General features: G+C 46.8%; 1 protein-coding gene and 1 pseudogene across 2 annotated transcripts in view; one reads left to right on the forward strand and one right to left on the reverse strand.

Annotated features, from left to right (window-relative positions):
• The first annotated feature begins 1,863 nt into the window (after positions 1-1,863).
• On the forward strand, positions 1,864-4,088 carry LOC132664467 (10 kDa heat shock protein, mitochondrial pseudogene; annotated as a pseudogene).
• A 5,455-nt stretch (positions 4,089-9,543) lies between these two features.
• Positions 9,544-18,478, reverse strand: part of DERL1 (derlin 1) — a 28,076-nt gene continuing 19,141 nt past the window's right edge. For both annotated transcript variants that reach the window (XM_060611241.3, XM_060611240.3), the window contains 3 exons: positions 17,906-17,958; positions 16,023-16,133; positions 9,544-11,803 (listed from right to left, as the gene is read on the reverse strand). In XM_060611241.3, the coding sequence (XP_060467224.1) occupies positions 11,665-11,803; positions 16,023-16,133; positions 17,906-17,958 (303 nt within the window). In that variant the 3' untranslated portion in view covers positions 9,544-11,664. The remainder of the gene's footprint in view (positions 11,804-16,022; positions 16,134-17,905; positions 17,959-18,478) is intronic.

Consider the following 18,478-nt stretch of genomic DNA (forward strand, 5'->3'; position numbering starts at 1 on the left):
CCCCCCCCCCCCCCCCCAGTCCACATAGAAAGGGGACCGGGATTCTGCCTCTTGCTGGTGAGGGGAGTCCTTCGCCTCCTCTGAGCCCCGCGTGTAACTCATGGGCAGCACGAGGACAGTAAAACCATCACAGGGCAGTTGTGAGGACAAAATGAGTTGGTGGTTGGGAAGGGGAGGGACACTAATGTGTCTGAGGAGAGCCAAATGATTTACACAGATTGAGGTAATTTCCACGACAGGCTTCCAAGGTGGGAGCCCGGTTACTTCCTTCTAGCTAGGACGTTCGGATGTGTCATGAACTGTGACCCAGAAGTCCCAGAGGGACGCCAGCCCCCACCGGCCTCATCACCCTGGACATTCCAGTTCCTGCCCAGGGAGAAGGGCCCAGTCAGAACTGACCCCCACAAAGTGGACAGTCTCCTGCCGCTGAGGCCAGACCCATAACTCCTTCAATTGTCTTTGTTCCTCAGACCCTGAAGCCAGGCCTGCACCCCCCAACACACACACACACACACACACACACCCCACAGGCCGGGCACAGCAAGCCCCCTCCCAGCCCCCACTGCTATCAAGAAAGCCATTGTCAAATGCACACACTCAAAATGCTAAAAGACTGCGTTTTTATTTTTCAAGGGCCCATTGCTAATCACAAGAGGCCACTTAGTCTGAGTGGGGCCCAGTAATGTTGATTAATGATTATGCATTTCTCAAGAGAGTGGGGACCGCTCCACTCCTCTGTCTCCTGCCCCATTGCCCGCCCCGGGTGTGCGCATTAATCAGGGCGACCGCGGGTGAACTAGAGCTGTGACCAGTGACCTTTGGGCAAGAGCGCTGCAAGGCCCCAGCACCGGGTCGCTCTTCGCTCTCCGTTTCCAGGTGCGTTTGCTCCACACCCTCCTCAGCAGGGCCCTCCTGCCAGGGGAGTCTAAGGGGGTGGCTTTTCCACTTCAGTGCCCGGATCACCCCTCCCGTCACACGCCACGTGGATGTGAATATTAATCAGGCCCCACACACCTCCAGATAGTTCACCTTAATGATTTTAAGGGTTTTCCTTAATTTCCTTTCTCTGTGTGACAGATACAGACATTCATGAGTGAGGGTTCCCAGCCCCTCCCCCCGCCCCACTATCTCTAAAGGAAATTCAAGCTTCCTGTATTCAGCCCCGCCCCCAGCCCCGCCCACGTCCCTCCCACTCCTTTCTGTGGGTTCCCTTCTGGCCAAGCCCGGCTTGTGCCACGTTTTCGGAACACAGAATCCGGAGAATGGGCTGAGGGCGACCAAACTGGAGGCAAGGAGAGAGAAAGAAGGCGGGGAGGGGTTGAGATTCAAACATGTCCCTTAGGGGAGCAGTTTTCTTGGAGTGGAGGAGTCGGGGGGACTCTCGAACACCCTCAGGTGTGAGGGACAAAGTGGAGCAAATCGGCAGGAGGGCTTTTAAGAAGCGGGGAAAGGCTGACAACCAAGGGCTGGCTTTGGAAAACCACTCGGTTCTACTCCTACTAGATGTGCGGGACTCTGAGGCCAGGCAATGCTCCCTTCTAGGAATTAGGCGCCTTACCCAAAGGATATGTGTGTCACTATGTTCCTCAGAGTACGTGCCCCGGAATATTCACAGCAGCCTCCTTGTTATATCCTGAAACTATCCCGATGCCCACCAACAGCAGAGTGGACAAGTAAATCACGGTGTATGCGGACCATGGAGTAAGCTTCAGCGATGAGAACAAAAACACTACAATTATACACAACAGGAATACTCTCACAAGCATAACGTTAAGTAAACGCAGACAGACACAAAAGAATATGTACGGTATGGTTCTATTTGTAGAATATTCTAAACCAGGAAATAACTAATTTACTATGTGGTTACGAGTCAAGACTGTGGCTCACCTGGGGTGGGGCTTGGTGACTGGGCCAGGGCAGGTGTTCAAGAAGGCTTCTGGGGGCTGGAGATGTCATATTCTGATCAGGGTGCTAGCTACCCCAGGTGTGTCGGTTTGTAAACAGTCATCCAGGTGTGTGAACTTTTCTAAACACAGAGTATACAATATTTATTTTTAACAATTTTTAATATTTATTTTTGAGGGAGAGAGAGACGGAATGTGAGCAGGGGAGGGGCAGAGAGAGAGGGAGACACAGAATCCAAAGCAGGCTCCAGGCTCTGAGCGGTCAGCACAGAGCCCGACGCGGGGTTAGAACTCACAGATCGCCAGATCATGACCTGAGCCGAAGTCGGACACTTAACCGACTGAGCCACCCAGGCGCCCCAGGATTTATTAAAAAAAAAAAGAAAACAAAAACCAGCAGCATTGTCCTGGATCTGTTCTTTAGACTTGTTAGTAAAGGCCTCAACGGCCGTAAAATCGCTTTGCTTGGCTGGGCTGTGTTTCTGTGAAGGCGGTACTGTGCTGAGACAATGCTTGGTATTCTTTCAACTTCGTTTGCTGTTCCACAGGGGCCTTCAGGAAGACTTGTGTTTCCGAGCTGCCCTCGTGATTCGCTGGGACCCCGTGAGTGAGTGCCGGCCAGCAGCTTGTGGGCAGAAATGATGTAGGCCTCTTGCAGCCTGGCCCCTAAAATCGGCTGCGCAGTCCTCCACTGGCTCTTTCTTGAGCGGCCACCTCCAGAGAATTCAGTGGAGGACTCTGGGGTCCTGGGAGGTTGTGGAGCCGCTGAAGCCCAAAGCACAGCACACACGGAAGTTTGAAATCCCGGCACTAATCGAAAGGACGCCGAGTCGCTGAATAACTGCGTGGAGCAGACCCCCCTCCTCATTCTCCACTCCCCTTCCCGGCCCCCACCATCCTCCCTGCCGACCCGCATCGGCCCGTGACTTGGACAAGAAATGGAGCTCTGCTGTGATATGCAGCGGGGAATTGGTGATTGGTTGCTGGTTACAGCTATTAGTCTAACCTGACTGTCCGACTCACACATATCACACGTTTCAAAAGAAGCCATTTGGGGCCCGGGTCTCCATCTTGTAAATGGGAGTGGAGGTGAACACGCTCAGGGAGAAATACTGGTTCCTGACCCCTTGCACTTCCATAGGGAGGGAATTTCCCAGGGAGGAAAAGTACACCAGAAACTCTAATTTTTCTCTCAAAGGAAGACTTATGTGATTGGTGAACCAAGGAAGGGACTGAGCTCCGTCCTTGTGAAGCCAACCGGGCCCCCTGGAAACCACCTTCTGGGCTCTCCCCACGGTAAGCTTGCAGCAGGAGACACCCCTGTCCTTGTTTTGCTATGCCGGTGACCAGGGCAGTCTTTCAAGTTCTGGGGTTCCTTTTTAGGACATCTTTGTAACTGCACCCCTATGACGTATCTTCCAATCCATCCATCTTTTCTCAAGAATGAAGCTGTCATTTTTACCTCTAATAACAGTGATTATCTCTCCCTTGGCTCCGAACCAAGGAAAAGGGGAGAGTGATTTACTGGTCCTCTAAAATCCAACAAAGACTAGGAAAGTAGCTGTTCTCTGTAGCAATGGCCCAAAACTGAGGCCAACTCCAAAATATCACTGTAAAAATTTTTTATTTATTAGCTGCGCGTAGGGCGGCCTGTTCCCACGTTCACGTGACCCGGGGGTTGGACTGCGGGTCTCCTTGCAGGGCAGCAGCTCCAGAGCAGAGCAGGAACTGCAGCGGCCGGAGTCATGGCAGAACAAGCATTTAGAAAGTGTCTTCCCCTCTTTGAGCGAGTTTCAGTTGAAAGGAGTGCAGCCGAAACTGTAACCGAAGGAGACATTATGCTTCCGGAAAAATTGCAAGGAAAAGTTCTGCAAGCCAACAGTGGTGGCTGTGGGATCAGGCTCCAGAGGAAAGGGTGGAGAGATTCAACCAGTCAGTGAGTGTGAAAGTTGGAGATAAAGTTCTTCTCCCAGAATATGGAGACACCAAAGTAGTTCTAGATGGCAAGGATCGTTTCTTATTTAGAGATGGTGACATTCTCGGAAAGTACGTAGACTGACATAAATCATTATGGAAATGGCATGAAGGGAAGCTGCCCATTCCGGCGAAGTTGTGAAATCTTTCATCATGTAAATAATTTTCATGTCTCTCTTTTATAATAAACTAATGGTATCCAAAAATAAATTTTTTTTATTAAGTTTATTTATTTTGAGAGAGAGGGTGGGGGAGGGGCAGAGAGACAGGGAGAGAGCAAGCAGGCTCCACACTGTCAGTTGCAGAGCTGACATGGGGCTCGATCTCATGAACTGTGAGATCATGACCTGAGCCTAAATCAAGAGTCAGACGCTTACCTGACTGAGCCATCCAGGCACCTCTTGAAAAATCATTTTGAACAATAGAAGTCAGGGAAATTTCAAAGGATTTGTAAAAAAAAAAACAAAAACAAAAAAAAACAGGCAAAAGGGACTGAAATGAGGGGTAAGTTGGGAAAACACTAGCTGTGACCCCTCTTTTGATAAAGAATTTAGATGAGCCTCACTTCTGTCTTTTACATACTAGGATTTGAGATCTCATTCGAGCAGAGAGTTCCATGCCTAAAGACCATTTGCAAGTCTGATTTAGATAATCTCTTAGGTACCCTCCAGCCCAAAGGATCTCTGACTTATATAAGAAATCCCAAATTCCATTTTTGTAATGTTTGCCAATGACAGTAGTCTGTGACAGACACAGACAGATGACAGGCTGGGATGCAGAGAGAAGTCTGAGGGTCGGCTTCTAGATGAAAGCTCTTTTGGAAGCAAAGAAGAGATGCACCCAGGTGATCTGAGCTGGTGGGACAGCGGTGCCCAACCTTTCTTTTGTCTTGGGCAGAGTCTGATGGTCTCACCCGAAGGGTTGAAAACGGGTTATGAATACCGCGTGGGCCAGAGACAGCGTGGACAGTGTTCCCGCTGCGAGAGGCAGGAAGGGCACATTGCGTTTAAGGACCTGCGAGAAGGTGGTTGGGAGGTGAATTCGCTTCCTACGGCTGCTGTAACGAGTCCCCACAAACTTGAGGGCGTAAAACAGTAGAATTTTATTTTCTCGCAGTTCTGGAGGCCAGAAGTCCAAAATCAAGGTGTCAGCTGGACCACACTTCCTCCAAAGGCTGGATGAGAGATTTCATTCCTTGCCTCTTCCAGCTGGCGGTGGCATCAGGTGCTCTTTGGCCCCCCTGGTCTGGGGCCCCTGCTCCAGGCTCTTCCTCCACCTCCCCATCACCTTCTCCTCTGTGTGTCTGTGTCTTCCCCTCTTCTGCCAAATATCCCCTGTGTGGCCCTTATAGGACACTTGTCATTGGATTCAGAGCCCACCCGGGTAATCCAGGACGATCTCCTCATCTCAAGATCCTTGATTACATCTGCAGAGTCTCTTTCTGCAAATACGGTCATATTCATAGGTTCTGGGAACTAGTATATGGATGTATCTTTGGTGGGGGGGGGGGGGCACCATTCAACCCTCTGTAGGGGGCGTATCACAATTTTGAGGAGTATGTAATGAACATTTGAAATAATGTTCAAAATAACTTGAAATAGTGAACATAATGAAGTCACTTTTTAATTTTTTTTTTTTTCAACTTTTTTTTTTTTTTAATTTACTTTTGGGACAGAGAGAGACAGAGCATGAACGGGGGAGGGGCAGAGAGAGAGGGAGACACAGAATCGGAAACAGGCTCCAGGCTCCGAGCCGTCAGCCCAGAGCCTGACGCGGGGCTCGAACGCACGGACCGCGAGATCATGACCTGGCTGAAGTCGGACGCTTAACCGACTGCGCCACCCAGGCGCCCCTAATTTTTTTTTTTTTTAGTTCATTTATTTGAGTCATGTCTACACCCCAGCGTGGGGCTCAAACTCACAACACCGAGATCAAGAGTGGCATGCTCTTCCGACTGAGCCAGCCAGGCACCCCAAAACCATCTTAATTTTTCAGCTACAGAATTGCCCTGCTTCCCTGACCCAGAGCCTCGCTTTGTGTCCGGCGAATAACTTCAGTAAGCCTCTCTAAGGTGAGTAGGCGTGATTAACTGCAAAGCTTTTATTTTGCGGAGTATGGAGTTTGGGAGCCAGAGCTAAATTGACCAAGACAGACGGGACTGGAAGAGCTATGTGGAGAAAGGATGGAGAGAAGGCAGGAAGCCAGGTGACCATGCTAGAGAATTTAGATTATGAAATGGATCCATTCCTTCAACAAATATTTATCTCAACAAGGCTGTGTGTGCCAGCCTTTGCACTAGGTGCTGGGGATATGGCAGTGAACACACACACAGTCGCTCCTCAAGAAGTGTGGGCAGTCACTTATCCCTGTGAGGTTCAATGCCAACACTTCCACCTTCTTTTCCCCAAATCTTCAGCAAAATCCACAATGCTTGCTAAATGCTCTGGAGATGAACTTGCGGGAGGAGATGGGAGGATATAGAGTCTCGTTCCTGGGTTGGAATGAGGCAAAGCCAGAGGCCCCTCCAAAAGGCCACATGTGGTTTCCATGCGCTAGTGGGCCAACTGGGGCTTTTTAGGCACATCCAGCATCTACTTCCCCCTTCTCATGAAGCAAGAGCACTTTGATTTGCTTTTAAATAACTACTTCTCCCCCTTTGCAGTCTTAATGGGACTGTGAGTCAAGTGTTTTTCCCTCAATTCCTAGTCACAAGAGGGTCACAAGGGCCAAGCTAGGCCAGTAAGACTTGGGAGATGAACCCTAAAAGGAGAAACGCAAGCATAGAATAAAAAGTGGAGCTGATTTAGCCCAGCAGCTGCAGTCAAGATTAGTTCCTGTTCCCCGAATCCCTGGTACCCCTTCCTATCCGGTGTCTCCGCGGCCCCTTGGAATCTGTGACCTACTCTGTATCCTTCCAATAAATTCTCTTTTGCTAAAGTCAACCAGAGTCCTTTTTGGGTACCTGTAATCAGAGAAGCCTAACTGATCGAAGTGATCGAGAAAAGTCCCAAGCCCTCCTACCCAGTAAGAGGTCTGGGCGCCTGCAGGGGATGAGGGCATGCTGTGGTGACAGATGCATCTCACATCCTCAGAGCTGGGTTTGTGACTTTTCTCTCAGGACAGTTTCGACCAAAATCTAAAGTCTCCCTTAAGCTAACAGTGATTGCCCTTAATTAACAAGGACACTCAGCGTACCAGTGCCAGCCCTTAGAAAAAGGCCAACACGATGCCAGAGAAGAGAGAGGGATCAAATTCATCTAGGTCAGATAAAGGCTTCCGATGAAAACTTGAGCTTAATAAACATTCCCGAGTGATCCTTAAACCTTGCACCTGAATTCAGTTCTGCACTTCCTGTGGCTCTTTCTGGCCCTGGTGACCAGGCAGGGCCTTCTCCTCCATTGTGCCCATGCATTCATACAGGCCACAGGGGAATTCCTCAGGGGAGAGAAAGCTAAATTTATACCTTCAATTAATCTTCCAGTGTTCTTGCCCGCCTTCAGTCTATACGGAGTCTCCTTTTGCCCCAACCACTAGGATCACACCTATTAGCAGATAATTAGCCATTATAGATAGAAGCTGCTTAGCTGCTTTTTAAAAGTACTTCAGTTTTGAATCCAGTCTTCCCAGGGTCTCAAACCTCTTCTAATACCCTCTTTCAGAGAACCAGGATTCCGCCCTATGAACAAGAAGTCCTTTAAGACTCCCAAGAGACCAGGCCATCGGCTCTCTCCCTAAACAGACCAAATTCCTACCCAATCCATTACCCATTCCAGTAGAGAGCACACACCCTGAAGACAGACAGCTGGTCCTAAGTGCATCTGCCCGAGCACTACTCAATAGACACCTAGTTTTTATAATACATATGTAGTAGACTTTATACATTTACATAGATATTTGTAATTATATATATATATATATACATATACATATATATATATATATACACACACATATATATGTGTATATATGTATGTGTATGTATGGGTATATATATATAATTTTTCCCCTTTCCAAGCCACAAGGCAATCCCCCCAGGGATGATAGAAAGCTAATTTATACCTTCAACTGAAGTTTCCAAACGTTCTGGCCTGCCTTTAGCCTGGCAAGAAAACAATCTTTTTTTGCCACTTAATGCCAGATTCTGACCTTTGGCTTCCTCAACTGCAACGCAGCAGCCGAGATCTTAACTCAGAGCTGGGTTCATGCCTTGTTTTTGGTGCCTTGTAGCTGCTTGGTCTTAAGTGACTTAACCACGCTGAGTCTTAAGTTTCCTTACCTGAGAAATGGGAATAATGCTATCTATTTCACAAGGTTGTTCCCAAGCCCAACCGAAATACAGAATCATTGGGAACTTTAAAAACATACAGAATGGAAGCAATGCAAGAAATCTGCATCCTTAAAAATCCCAAGTGATTCTCCGGTACAGCCACATTGGAAACCATAGATTGGAGGCTTACATTAAATGATCCAGAAAGTACCAGTCACATTCAGCAGCCGGTTGTGTTTCTGGAAATAGGGTTCTACCCTAACGGAGTTGTGAGGATAAGGGGAGCACATGGAGAGTCATTCTGGGCTTTCGCCATACATGGAAGGAATTGCATGGCAGGATACTCTCCCCTAAATTGCAGTTGCAATCACCAGAGCCACTCAGAGTGAAAAGCAAACAAGTAAACTGCCAGGAAGCACTTGTTTTCTCAGCCCAGCCTTTGGAGACACCAACGGTATAAAGTCCAAACAGAGGATTAGATGTTTCCCAAGGTTAAGCTTTGTTATTTAGTTAATGCTGGAAATGTTAAAGGGGAAGGGACCTCAGAAATAGAGTTGTAATGAATGAAGGGGTGGCAACCACATCACCTGTTCAGTCAGTGTTCCTCAAAGCAGCTCAGAACACGGGGATACTGGCGATATACTGTCCCCCCGAAATAAGCAGGATCAGGGCACCTGGGTGGCTCAGTCGGTTAAGCATCTGACTTCAGCTCAGGTCATGATCTCGGGGTCTGTGAGTTCGAGACCTGCACCGGGCTCTGTGCTGACAGCTCAGAGCCTGGAGCCTGCTTCGGATTCTGTGTCTCCCTCTCTCTCTCTGCCCCACCCTGCTTGTGCGGTCTCTCAAAAATGAATGTTTAAAAAAAATTTTTTTTTTCTTTTAAAAAGTAGGATCATTCCTTTCTAGCTTTCTGCTATTTCTCCAATGCCAGAAGAGGGGGGCAGCGCTCCTCCTTCCTGTCACCCCACCTGGTGATGAATGATGAGGGCCTACCGAAAAGGCCTGGCTGGTTCAAGCTCAAGAAAAAAAAGGCTCAGTAACATCATGGCCTCTGCCTTCCAGGCTCTAGGTTCTTATCTGGTTAATTCTGTAGGGTTCCAGGAGTCAGACCTGCAGGCTACAGAAATGCCGTAAGGCACACAACTGGATGGGGCGCCCAACTCAATGTTCGGAAGCACACTGCTTCATTCCAACCAAAACCCAGAAACTGTGCTTCCGGGAATGAATCCTACAGCTAGTCCCAACACATGAGCTAGTCCCCTAAAACATGCTGCATTGCTGTGATTGCAAAAAACCCTGGACACTCCTACAGGCCCGAGAAATGCCTGGTCACGTAAATTAGGTAGTGTCTAAAAGAGGCAGCAGGGTAGGTATACGGAAACTTCAGACAGACGACCGTCAAGTTGTACATTTTAATTTACAATTTTTACCAATAAAAAGAATTAGTTACAAAAGGGGAAGTTCTCTATACAAAATAAGGATTTTTTTTTTTTTCCCCACTCATAAAGAGAATCCACTGTCATGTCCTGCCTGGCCAAATCAAATCTCAACTAGCTTGCTTAGCTGAATTATTCCAAAGAGATAGGTAATCCAGACAAGATTCATAAAATCATCAGCTCCTTACATGTGTTTAAGAAGAATTTAATGAACATTCTGCCTTGAACGAAGGTATTCTAAAGAATACTTGTAACCTTTACCGAAACTACTGCCCTCAGGCAGCTGAATTGCTAAGAGAGCATATACAAGGGCCTCGAGCTCACTCGTCATGAGAATCTTCTTACGCTTACAATGAGTTTCCACTCCTGTAGATGAGGGCACATGTGACATAACAGGAATAATGGCTTCTAAAAGTTTACAAGTAAATTTTATTGTGGCCACAGGTCAACAGCACAAACACACGACAGTTAAGGTTCAGAGTCTCTCCGCCTCCTTTATCGTGTAAATTAAATAAGGAGAGGAACACACAAACTTTTATTAAAATCAAGCTGCTTTCAGGTCCCCACTTCCTGGTGTCACACACGTCACTGTTTTCAGGGTGGGGCAAAGCACGGTCACACTGGTAGAGCACAGTGTTTCCTGAGAAGAAACCAATCAAAATGTTCAAAGCCAAACCACTCAACACTGCTCCTAGGCCTAGCAGTCTGCTTTCAGAATAAAACCAGAAAATAAGAAACTGTGAAACACCATAGCCTTCAAAAAACTTTATTGGGGGATAAGCCTAGCTCTGATGGAAAAAGCCCCTACGGGGGAAAAAAAAAGTTGTGGGTATTTAAGCTGGGATGATGTACATTCATGACTTCTACATTCATGGCTCAAAATAAAGACCCTCAAACACAAGTGATTCTAAAGCCATTACAACCCAAAATTATGTGATTCACTTAGATGTGCTTAGATTAGCTCTTATAATATGACCTATGTACAGAGGAACTGTGTCCTCACCATTAACTGAAGCATGTGCCATTCAAGGTGGCGGGAGAGGCAAAAAAAAAAAAAAAAAAAGACAATTTAAATAGGGTATAAGGTTCTCACTCCACACTATTCAATAAACATATATCCAGAATGAGAATGAAACGGAACCGATGCCCAGGTGCCTCTCAAAGAGAGCGACTCCCCGGGGCACGTGTGATTTGGAATTTCCTAGCACAACACACCCCACTACTCCGGGGACACGCAAAGCCAGCATGCCCTACATGAGATGCAAAGGGACTATCCCTCGCATTTGCACCTAGGCCCCGTGCGAGACGCAGCTCCACTGAAGTTGTGATCCCCTCGCCTAAGGAAGAAAACGCCTAGCAACAACCTATGCCTCCTTAACACCAATCTGTGTCCTCACGGCCTCAGTGGTGCTGGTTTTTTTTTAATAAAAAACATCTGTAGCAGTGGCAAATGGTCACAACTGACATCGGGTCCCAGCAATTCCAAAAGAGAAAGCTCTCCAACCGCTGGTCCAGTCTTTTCCCCTATTGTTATAGTTCTGCCACCAAGGGGAGAAAATGGTGGACAAGTTCTTTGAGCCCAAGCCTTGGCAAAAGTCAATAAATAAGAGAGCTTGTCAAAGGCAGAACCATCTCAGGGGCAACCTCCCCCAGCTGCAAACGTGGGGTTGGAAAAAGAAGGAGGGAGGCAGGTGTGCAAGAAAGAGGTAAGAGTCCCTTTGCCAAGGGTTTAGTGACCCAACCCCAGATTCCCAGTTTGGTGCCAGCAGACCAGGACCTGCCAAAACCCGTTATTGAGACAGAAAAGGAAGAGAAGACACCAAAAAAGAGAGTCAGTTCTGAAATTTGCACAGTTGATATTTGTTCTTCGTAGCAGTAAGGACTTGAATGAGAATCACGAAACTTGAGGAACACTTATATTTTTCTTCAGGTCTTAAAAAATTGTGTCTTGTACTGAAAGACTACATTCAGTGTGGGTCAGGTCCAACAGCGTTTGCTAGAACTCGGTGGTTAAGCACGCCCAGCACTGGAAGGAGACTTCATCTGAGCAGAGTGGCTGGTGGGCAGGCCAGAGGCCGCTCCTTCACTGGTCTCCAAGCCGAAAGCCCTGTCCCCAGTTGTGTCTCCCACCTCCGCCATTCTGATCAGCAGCCCGCCTCATGCTGGCGGGGGGCACACCGAATCCTGACACCCCTCCTCTCCTGCTGGGCAGCCAGCGGTACCTGGAGCGGGGGTAGGGGGGAAACAAAGGAGAGAAGACGAGATGATCACTTCCGCACGGTGATCTGACCATTCAGCACGTCTCCCTTTCCTGCATCCCCCTGGCATCTGTCACACTGAATTATATTAGTCTGGCCAATGGAAGACAATGTCTTACTTAACTCTGCCTTCTCAGCACTTAGCTCGATGCCCGGACCACAGACTGTGCTCACTTTACGGATTTCTTAAATTTACTACGTCTCCAGCCAAATTCACACTCTAAAAAAATTCGTTTTCTGATTACAAAAGCAATTCATACAGAACAGTATAGAAACAAAAATATTACTCCCACAAGCCCAACAACCAGAAAGAACCACCTATACATAGCATTTTGATGGATCTAAATATGGATCAACCTGGATCAAAGGAGGTAACAGAAATTCACTTGCAAAGGACCAATCTGCAGCCTGCATGTTGAGGCCCACACGGCACCTCCACCCACACCTGGGCCCCACGGCCGTCAAGGGGGACTGGAGATGCCCACTTTGTCTTGGAATCTGGGGTGTTTTTTAATTTTTGCATTTATACATTTTTGAGAGACAGAGAGAGAGAGAGTGAGAGAGAGAGCACACGCACAAGCGGGGGAGGGGCAGAGAGAGAGGGAGACACAGAATCTGAAGCAGGCTCCAGGCTCTGAACTGTCAGCACAGAGCCCGATGCGGGGCTCGAACCCACAAACCACAAGATCATGACCCAAGCCGAAGTCAGACGTTTAACCGCTTAACCGACTGAGCCACCCAGGCGCCCCTGGGGTGTTTTTTTAAATGTTCATTCCTAATCTGTCTTCTGAGAGCCTTCTTTCCATCTCAAAGATGGTAGCAAAGCTGAAGTCCAAAAAGCTTACCTGACTTCCCACCTTACAGATTAATGATCTAAGAGTCCCAGAGCAGCTAAGAAAACTTAAACCCAGGTCTGTGTTCTCCATAGTCTTTCCCTTCCTTGTCTATTAGTAAACTGAGAACGTGTTTTGTTGTTGTTGTTGTTGTTTAATGTTTATTTATTTTGAGAGAGAGTGAAAGATCAAGTGGGATAGGGGTAGACACAGAACCCCAAGGAGGCTCTGCGTTGTCAGCACAGAGCCCAATGCAGGGCTCGAGCTCACAAACCACGAGATCACGACCTGAGCAGAAATCAAGAGTCGGATGCTTAACCGCCTGAGTCACCCAGGCGCCCCAAGAATGTGTTTAAACCTATTCCACTTAGATCCTAGTGTTTAAAATTTTGTGAGAAGGCAGAGGCCATCATCTGACAGCCCTGTTCAAAACCCTCATGGCACCAAGAGCAGACCGTGAGTGGTAACATGTCCACAGCAAAAAGCTTGCAGAGCACGTCCGTATCATAGAACGTTTTGCTTCCACCAGGTGCTGCATAAATTCACCTCGTCTTTACCACAACCCAATGAGCCAGGCACTACTATTACCCCATCTTGTAAATGAGAAAACCAAGGCAAGACTAAATAAAACCCTTCTAAAGACTGAGTGTCCAGATTCCAACCCAGGCAGCCTGGTTCCAGAGTGTGTGCCTGTACCACTTACTGGACTACAGGCTTCGTGCTACAGACGGGACACACGGGGTGCGATTCAGGTGACCGCAGTTAGGGACTGGAGTCCTCATTTGTTCACATCATCCCTGACGCCTTTGTATTCCTGCCGAAACCAGACAACGAACCCCTTTCACACAGAAAAATAACTACATGCAGAAGATGATCTACTTTTCGAAATGCAATGCAGAACAGTGATACATCTTAGAATTCTAGAACTCCCCATCTTCCCTTTTAAACAAATACGGCTTTGTTTTCAAGTCAAAACGTCTGTCCAACTCCTGACTTCTCCACATCCACGATGTTCTGGTACAATAATATTCCTCCAAAGTGTATAATGAAACAGAACACTTAAAAAGGGCTGCCTTGCTTTGCTTCTCACTGTAAGACAATATGGGAGCCATCGCCACTGCTTAGACGGATAGTGAAATTAAATGCAAGTAATTAGTACAAAAAGACACCCAATTATACATAATCAACAAAAATTTATGGTAATTTCAAAGCAGTTAGTGCTTTTGCAAGGAGCTGCATTTTGTCATCTGATCTGTATGCAAAATTTAACAGAAGGGCTTTTCCACCAACAGAGAGCGCTCAAACGGAAGGCAGGCTTTGGCATGCCACTGATTTTTGCCACTAGAATCTCACATGCTTTGTTGCCTACAACTGAGAACTATCTCCAAGCCGTGAAGTCAGAACACGGCCCCTGAAAGTAAGAGAACCGTTGGCCGCCCACCAAATGACCAAGTTGTGTTTTAATCAATTCATCTGCCATCTGACTTGATAAACCTAGACCAAAAATCCAAACCCACTGCTATCGTGTCCTTTGATAATCAGAAAGCAGATTGGTCATTTGTTTTTTTAGCCTGAAGGCAACTCAAGGCTCAGAAGACAAACAAGTTTCCTTTCATGCTCTTTAAAAAAAAAAAAAAAAAACACAACAAAAGTGTACTTCTCTGTTTGTATATAATACGTCACAAAAGGCTTTTAAAACCCTACCCCTAAATTACAAAGGGGGTGCAGGGTGAAGGGGCCTCAAGTTTTACTGCTGTCACTGACCCCTTGGAAGAATGATGAATCACAAAACATTAAAATGAGCAAGATGAGAAAGGCTTTTCCTTCTTTAAAGCTTTTAAATGCAAGCTATTATTGCATATCCCAGACTGGAGATTAGGTGTGATTGTCAGGCAGGCTGTGACACCCAGATGGTGATTTCACTGGTCCCTTCTTCAACAGCCTTTTGCCTCACTGACAGAATGGTCCCATTCCTGACATGCTTAAGTGTGTCAGCATCTCTTCTGGCTCGTGAAATCCCACCCTAGACCCAACTTTAGGAACAAGGCTAAGAACTTGTATTTACCGAACACCCACTACTGTGCGGCCAATAGCCTGCCTTACCACCCGCAGCCCGATGAGACCCGGCTTCCCCCCAGCGTACAGGCTTGCAAGTTGAAGCTCGGAGGTTTTATTAAGCAACTTCCCCAATTATCAAAACTGATGAATGAGGGGAACGGGATTCCAACCCAACTCTGTCTCAAAACCAAAGCTGTGCCCTCAGCCTCCTCACCTGAGTAAACCCTAGGAGTGGCAGAGAAAGAACCAGCACACATTCCCATGGTGCCTACACTCTACAAACCTCAGGTTTCCCACTTTCACTTTGAAAAGTTCCAGAAATTTTCCATTCTATAATATCTGATAGAAAAAAATGTTTGGGGCGCCTGGCTGGCTCACTTGGAGAGCATGCAACTCTTGATCTCAGGGTTCAACATGCCCTATGTTAGGTGTGGTGATTACAAGGGAGGGAGGGAGGGAGGAAGGAAGGGAGGAGGGGAGGAAGGGAGGAAGGGAGGAAGGAAGGAAGGAAGGAAGGAAGGAGAATGAAAGGAAGAGAAGGAAGGAAGGAAGGAAGGAAGGAGAATGGAAGGAAGGAAGGAAGGAGAAAGGAAGGAAGGAAAATGGAAGGAAGAGAAGGAAGGAAGGAAGGAAGGAAGGAAGGAAGGAAGGAAGGAAGGAAGTTAGGAAGTTAGGAAGGAAAGGAAAGGAAAGGAAAGGGAAGAAAGGAAGGAAGGAAAGGGAAGGAAGAAAGGAAGGAGAACGGAAGGAAGGAAAGAAGGAAGGAAGAAAGGAAGGAAAGGAAGGAAAGGAAGGAAGGAGAATGGAAGGAAGGAAGGGAGGAAGGGAGGAAGGGAGGAAGGGAGGAAGGGAGGAAGGAAGGAAGTTAGTTTGAAACTGCCAACCAGTGAGGTAGCTTTATCCCCCTACCTCTTCTCTGGCCAAATCTTGTGTAAAATTGATGTTCTGGAGAGCACATACTGTTGTCCTGTTACTGTGTCCAGCCCCCTGGCGCACTGTGGGCCGCGCTGGAGCTGCACATGGGGCCCCACTTGTTCAGCAGAGCTAGAACATTCCCTGTGATGTCTGACTGGAGTCAGCAGCAGCCCCTAGCTAGAAGGGCTCCAAGGAGAAGACAAGGCTGTGGCTTTGATCCCTGACTTCCTGTGACTGTGGGACCAGGACAAGTCTGCTGGTTCACATTTCTCCATCAGCCACAGAGGTAAATCCGACCCCTCGTGGAGTTTGATTAGGATGCCTAAGACACGGGTGGTGAAATAAATGACTGTGACATGAGAGAGAAAAATACTTACAGAAACTGAGGTGTAGACAGGAAATTCCTTCCTCCCAAGTCCATCGGGTATCTGAACATTAGGAAGAAATAAAGATGTCCGACAAGATTTCCAATTAGCTCATTGATCACCCTGCAAACAAAGAGGCAAATTAGTTTCAAGATATTCAAGCAGTGAAGTGAGATGTGGCCGGTTTTAACTAACAGCAAGGGAAAACAGCCTTCCCAGCGGCCCATTTCTGGTCCTGGGCAGCCCGTGGTGGCTCTACAGGGAGCCCTTTTGTGGTCTGCGTGGCAAATGCATTCTGAGGGGAAGGGAAACCAGTCCTGCTGGGGTCCGTGCTCTCCAAGGGCAGCTGCCCTCCGACATCTCTTTCAAGCCCCATCTCATCCTCAAAATCTTGTTTTTGCTACTTCCTTGCCTCCAGAGTGGCAAGCTGCAAAGCTTCTGAATGCTTCAGCCATAAGTACTACATTTGCAAACCATGGGCAAATGGGAAGGCCAGCGAGAGAGAAGCGTGGGGAAGGTGGGGGGACAGTGCAGGCCTGTTCGCACATTCCTGGAGCCACAGCACTTGCCCCTCGCCTCCTGCGTCCTTGAATGTAAGACATCACAAAGATCACTTTGCGTGGCTGACCTTGTAATCCTAAAACACACGCTGCCTTCAGTTTTTCCTGGCTTACGTACAGGCCCTCGAAGGTTCTATAGATCCACTCCTACTATCAAATACCCTGCGTTATCCTCTGCGGCCACATGATTCCTGTCAGGGACAAATCAACATCTGCAGCCACTCCCGGGCTCTGCCCTTGGCAGCTTCAGCACGCTCAGAACTTGCTAGGCTCTAAACAGCGTCGGTCTGCTTAATTCACTCATTTCTGTCAATACGCTGCAGACATCAGGACCACACAGAGCAGGTATGTCAGACATATTAAGAACAAGGACCCTCAAAATCTGTTAAAAATGGAAAATACTTTGTAGTATAAGTGGGAGTTCACAGAACAGTTGCATCTTGAGATCTTCCTTTTAAAATTCTGACTGGATACATTAAAGGTTTTCCTCTCAGCTCGAATTCCAGGCTGGAAATTTGACCCTATTTGGCTATAATTTCTGTACTATCAAACCGCTTGCAAAACTACTTCCCATCTGAGAATCTGCATTTTGATGACTGGTGAGCAGTTTTCAAGGCATTCTGGAAATGCCTCAAGAATAAAAAACATAGTAATTTCACGCATAGTTCTTAGAGGAGTCAGCCTAGACACAAAGTAGCTTCTGGTTTGCTCAATCTGGACAGTGAATCCAGAAATACTTTTCAAAAGCACATACATGGAAGTATACTGTGCCTAACGATGAGCTAACAAAATAACAATCGTTCAGTGCTAAATGTGCTTAAAGTCCCGCAATGTAATCAATTACATCAAAATGAAATTACAGTGGACCCTTGAACAACACAGATTTGAACTGCGTGGGTCCACTTGTATGTGGGTTTTTTCATGTATACAGTACAGTTCTGTAAATGTATGTTCTCTTCTTATGATTTTCTGAATAACATTTTCTTTTCCCTAACTTACTTTATTATAAGAATACAGTATATGATACATATAATACGTTACAACCTAAAACATGCATTAATCGACTGCTTATGCTAGCAGCAAGGCTTTGGTCAACAGGAAACTAGGAACAGTCAACTTCTGGGGGAGTTAAAAAATATACACAGATTTCCAACTGTGCAGGAGGTTGATACTCCTAATCCCCGTTGTTCAAGGTCAACTGTATTTCATAAGTCTGAGGTTCCAATGCATCGACGCTGAACTTCTTTAAAGTTTCATAAAGACTAGAGAAGACAAAGAATAATGGAAGTCTTTTAAGGATTTGTTTCCAATTAAATAAATCGAGTATTTACTTACGAGCCTCCGATGATATAGTTGAATCCAAGGATCACCCAAGGTAAATAACAGGCCTAGGAAAACGTAAACACAAACATGAATAACGACCCCTAAGAAGGACGCAGGTGCCAGGGGGCTAGAACGGGTAAGGATATACTGGTAAGAGCTTTATATAAATCCTACGGAAAGTCACCCCCAAAATTTGTCAGACCAATCCATCAGTACTGTACTTAAAACTTCCAATCTAAAATTCGTATATTAGTAACTGGAGGGACAGAGTACTGTGCCCATGGATCAGATACGATACATGCCCTGCTGAATGGATACTAACAAACAGCTTCACAAAGGAGCTGGGTGTCCTATGGACACTCATGAAAACATGACCCATAATAGAACCACATTAAGACTCCAACTAGCAAACTGTTGCCCATGAACTAAAAATATCCCACCTTTTTAGGTTCTTCTCTTACATACTTCACAAAATTACTTGGGATTTTTATCTCATTATACACGGATGTCCTGAACTAATACTCTCCCAAATGAGAAAGCTCCCCAGTTGAATTCAACATCTGAGCCTCTGTCCAGATTCAACAC

The sequence above is a fragment of the Panthera onca genome, chromosome F2 (genome assembly GCF_046562875.1).
Source record: "Panthera onca isolate mPanOnc1 chromosome F2, mPanOnc1 haplotype 2, whole genome shotgun sequence".
Lineage (NCBI taxonomy): Eukaryota > Metazoa > Chordata > Mammalia > Carnivora > Felidae > Panthera > Panthera onca.